At 38.5% G+C, this 4,283-nt stretch overlaps 1 protein-coding gene across 1 annotated transcript; it reads left to right on the top strand.

Annotated features, from left to right (window-relative positions):
• The first annotated feature begins 2,676 nt into the window (after window positions 1-2,676).
• LOC122128192 (ferritin light chain-like) lies at window positions 2,677-3,793 on the top strand. The gene is made up of 2 exons (XM_042702475.1): window positions 2,677-3,188; window positions 3,766-3,793. Exons 1-2 carry the CDS (start codon window positions 2,705-2,707, stop codon window positions 3,768-3,770), a joined length of 489 nt encoding a protein of 162 aa, XP_042558409.1. The 5' UTR covers window positions 2,677-2,704; the 3' UTR covers window positions 3,771-3,793.
• Window positions 3,794-4,283: the final 490 nt, after the last annotated feature.

Raw genomic sequence — 4,283 nt, 5'->3', positions numbered from 1 at the left:
GGTAATGAGTACATTTCTTATCAAGCATTGTTGCCTCCTCCTTTGTTTTTCCCCTACCATCCCTGCGCTCCCATCTCCCCCACCCCTGCCAAAGTTGTAAAGTTCATTTTTCAACATAACATCTTATACATCTCATTGTTGCAATGGGTCCACCTGTATCCCTATTTAAACAATTGGTTTTTTCCCTTCCCCTCCAGAAATTATACCAACATCAAATACCGTGAAAAGAGGGGTTATACCGTGGGGGAGGGACATACAAAGCAACAAAAAAGAATCATCTTATAAATATGTTAGAAACAATCACAAGAAAGAAAAACCTCTTGAGTCCTTATCTTGGGGTTCATTTCACCTAACATCAACTTGTCTGACCATTTCTGCTTGTCTCAGACATATACTAGTTTTAGATATGAGACCCTTGTCCGAATTATATTAAGTGAAGTAAGCCAGGCCCAAAGAAACATAGGTCCCATGGTTTCCCTTATTTGCAATAACAATGCATATTTTATAGAGAGAAAATTTTCTCTAAAATTAGCATTTCTTTATTCTGAGGTCTATATGATGATTAATGGTTTATTCACAATGTAGGAAAGCAGTCATTTCTTTGCAGTCATTTGAAGAGCATTGCATGCGCTATAATTTCTCTCCTTCTTGAGAACTTGTTTATAGGTTTAAATCCTTGTTTCTCTTGTTCCTCACTACCTCTAGCCTCCTTTTTTCACCTAGATCCAAGGCCAAGAAAGATGCAGAACTACTCTTGTTTTATCCAATTCTCCCCAGGATTGAAAAATGTGCTTGTTTCTGAGTTCTCATACCTATTGCAATACTCAAGTAAAATATGAGAGCACTTTGTCTTGACAACATTCCATGAATAAAAAAAAGGCAATATACCTTGCATATACATACAGTGAAGGGAGACTATAGGCTCCCTTTTGAATTTTTAAGATACCAATTTTAGATACAGAAAATCTAAATTAGAAATTGGAGGAAAAAGAATTTTTGCTTTTATTTAGATGTAGATCAATGTTAGAACCAAGTTCTTCTTCCTGAATTTCAAATCTTATGTATACTGAATGAGAGAAAACATAGTTGGCATATGAAAGTATCCAGACAAATGGTGCTTAAGAAACAAAATGCTAGGCATGAAACCATAGATCTGGAAAAGAGTCTACGGAAACATCTATCCTGCCTCCATCTTTCATTAGAGAAAGATCAACTCTTGGGTATTGATCAACTCTTGGTTCTGTTTTGGTAGGATTTTGGTACAATTTCTGACTTTTCTATCGTCTAACTCACATTCATATAATATTTCAGTTAATGGTAGAATATCTGGACTCACTGGATGTCAGTACCTAGCAAGCACTTATGATATTTTCTATAGAATTTTCTAGAAGGAATGAATTTATTAAGAAGTGAAAAATAGGTCTGGGATGGTGGCTCAGTGGTAGAGTGCTTGCCTTGCATGCATGAGGCTCTGGGTTCGATTCCTTAGCACCAGATAAGCAGAAAAAGTCGGAAGTGGCACTGTGGCTCCAGTGGTAGAGCGCTAGCCTTGAGCTGAAGAGCTCAGGGACAGCACCCAGGCCCAGAATACAAGCCCCACAACCGGCACACACATACACACACACACACACACACACACACACACACACACACACACAAAGTGAAAAATATGAGCACTCACTACTTAATGTATTTTCTATAGAACCTTCTTGAAGGAATGCATTTCTTAAATGGTGAAAAAATATGAACAAGTAGGAAATTTTATGATGAAATTTCTTACTAGCAAGATTAGTAAAGTGGAAACAAATTATACCCAAGTTCTACAAACTCTTATCTTACATTCCATAATGTAGGTTTTGTCCTTCTCATTGAATAAGATAATTAAGGTAATTTGTAATATATATTCCAAACAAAGACCCTTCATAAGCTAGTCCAGTGACTCATGTCTGTAATCCTAGCTACTCAGGAGCCTGACACCTGGGGAATCATGGTTTGAAGCCAGCCTGGGCATCAAAGTCTTTGCCCTTCAATCTCTAAAATAATCAGAAAACAATGCAAGCACAAGTGGTAGAGGGCCAGCCATCTATGAACAAACACGGCTCTGAGTTCAAGCCCCCAAACCAGAAACACACAAACACACACACACACACACACACACACACACACACACACACACCATCACCAACAGCAGCAACAACAACACCTCAAAAAAAGAGGGCAAAAGGTGTTACAATTGTATAATTATATCAAAACAACAGGACTACTCCAGCCAAACTGAGATTAACAGCTACTCACAGAGACAAGGAGCGATTATAAGCAGTGGAAAATACATTGCAATCAAGCTCTAAATTAATAAACAAGGGAGTTTTAAGTCAAGAATGAAGATTTTAGCAGAATTTTACTATGAAAACTTTGATTCTCTTACCTTGCTTTAGAATTATGGTTAAAAATTAGGTCAGATGACAAATACTTTCTAATAATTATCCCCAAAAAAGATGAGTCAAATTCTTGCCAGAATCTTGGTGGATTGAATGTGACTGTGCAATCCCATGAACCAATCAAAAATTCTGAACCCCACCCCCAGCATATCATTACACTCTAACCCCACCTCCCCACTGGACACTTCTGAGACTGTCTTTAACAGGCATTCTTCTGCTTCCTTGAGCAACGGGCTTCTCTGAGAGCTCTGTCTTGCCCATCAACTATGAGTACCCTCAGACTCCCAAGTTACATTGCTGAAGTGGAGGCTGCCATCGACCACTTGATCACCTTGTGTTTGCAAGCCTCAGATATGTACCTGTCTCTGGGGTTCTATTTCCAAGATGACAGTGTGGTTCTGAAGGGTATATGTTACTTTTTCCGAAAATTAGCTGAGAAGAAGCGTCAGGATGCTTATTATCTCTTGAGGAAAAATCCATGCAGTGGTGGCGGGTACTTCCCTGATGGGCAGTTGCTGCCCCAGGATGGGTGGCTTGATATCACAGATGCTATGGAAACTTCATTGTCCCAGGAGAAGAATCTATACCAAGCTCTTATGGATCTGTATGCTCTGGGTTTGGCCAGTAGAGACATCCAACTCTGCAAATTCCTGAAGAGACACTTTCTGGGAAAGGAAGTGAAGCTGATGAAGAAGATGAACAAACACCTGACCACTCTCCGCAGACGGATGGGGCTGGATTCTAAGCTGAGTGAGTATCTCCTCCAGGGGCACAACCTGTAAGTACCACCAATAGCTTCTGTCATCTAGTGGCCTTGGATGGCCTTCTGTGTTCCTCTGACATCAAAAATTTCTTCCTTAGCAACTATCCTGAAGCCACCAAACCATGGACTGAACAGAAAAAACAAAAAAAAATCTTTTTGCAGGAAAAAAAAGCTCTAGCTTGAGGGGAGAGGGCTGGGGACATGGAAGGGCTCAGAATAGCATGAAAAGTTTATTGTCTGTTCAATTCTCTAGCTTATCTACTGAAATTCTTAACTTTTTGAATTGTCTGTTACTTTGAGGATTTAATGAGCTAGCTCTGTTCGCTCTGTTGAGAAAAAGAAACACTTTCTGGTGTTCTAAGTCTTTCTAAATATTGCACACGAATTTAGTGGTTTTATCATTTGATACCATTTGGGATACTGGATTCAACCCTAAAACGTATTGTTGGAAAATGCATCCTTGATTTTGCCTAACAGAATACAGAACTGACTATCTGGACTAAATCAATATTGTGTCTCTCTAACCCTCAAATTCACAATAAAATTGCTTTTTCTTGTTTTCAGGTTGACTCAATTCCATTTCCCTGTTGGGTGGGACACAGTAAGAAGCCCCATGAAGTCCATCTTTGTACCTTCCACTAAAATGCTACTCAGAACATGGACTACTGCTCTTTGGCACTGACCTCTTCTTGAATCCTCTTTAAAATTGTTGCTCTGGTCTTACAATTTGAAATAATAAAACTTCTCGGATAATTGACCTAGCTTTTTTAATGGTGTAACTTACATGTTTGTTTGTTTGTTTGTTTACTGATGTACCTAAGTAAGTTTCCTTTTTTTTCTGCTTGCCAAATTTGTGGCCCATCCAGAGTAAATGAATAAGATTAAAAAAACATTTATGCATATGCTTCATTTTTGGTCTGTATGTTACTTATTTGTCAATGTGTGTTATAGATCCTTTTAAACCACCTTAAACTCTTTCTGAAACAAATCTGTGCATAAGCAGATAAAAACTTGTTCAGTATAGATTAAAAAGTGTTTCCAAAGTTTCTTTTGCAGAAAAAGGAGGTCAGCTTCAAGAGCTA

Source organism: Dipodomys spectabilis, unplaced genomic scaffold (genome assembly GCF_019054845.1).
Source record: "Dipodomys spectabilis isolate Male_0828 unplaced genomic scaffold, ASM1905484v1 ptg000324l, whole genome shotgun sequence".
Taxonomy (NCBI): domain Eukaryota; kingdom Metazoa; phylum Chordata; class Mammalia; order Rodentia; family Heteromyidae; genus Dipodomys; species Dipodomys spectabilis.
Note: the sequence above shows the minus strand (reverse complement) of the source record. Positions and strands in the feature narration are given on the sequence as shown.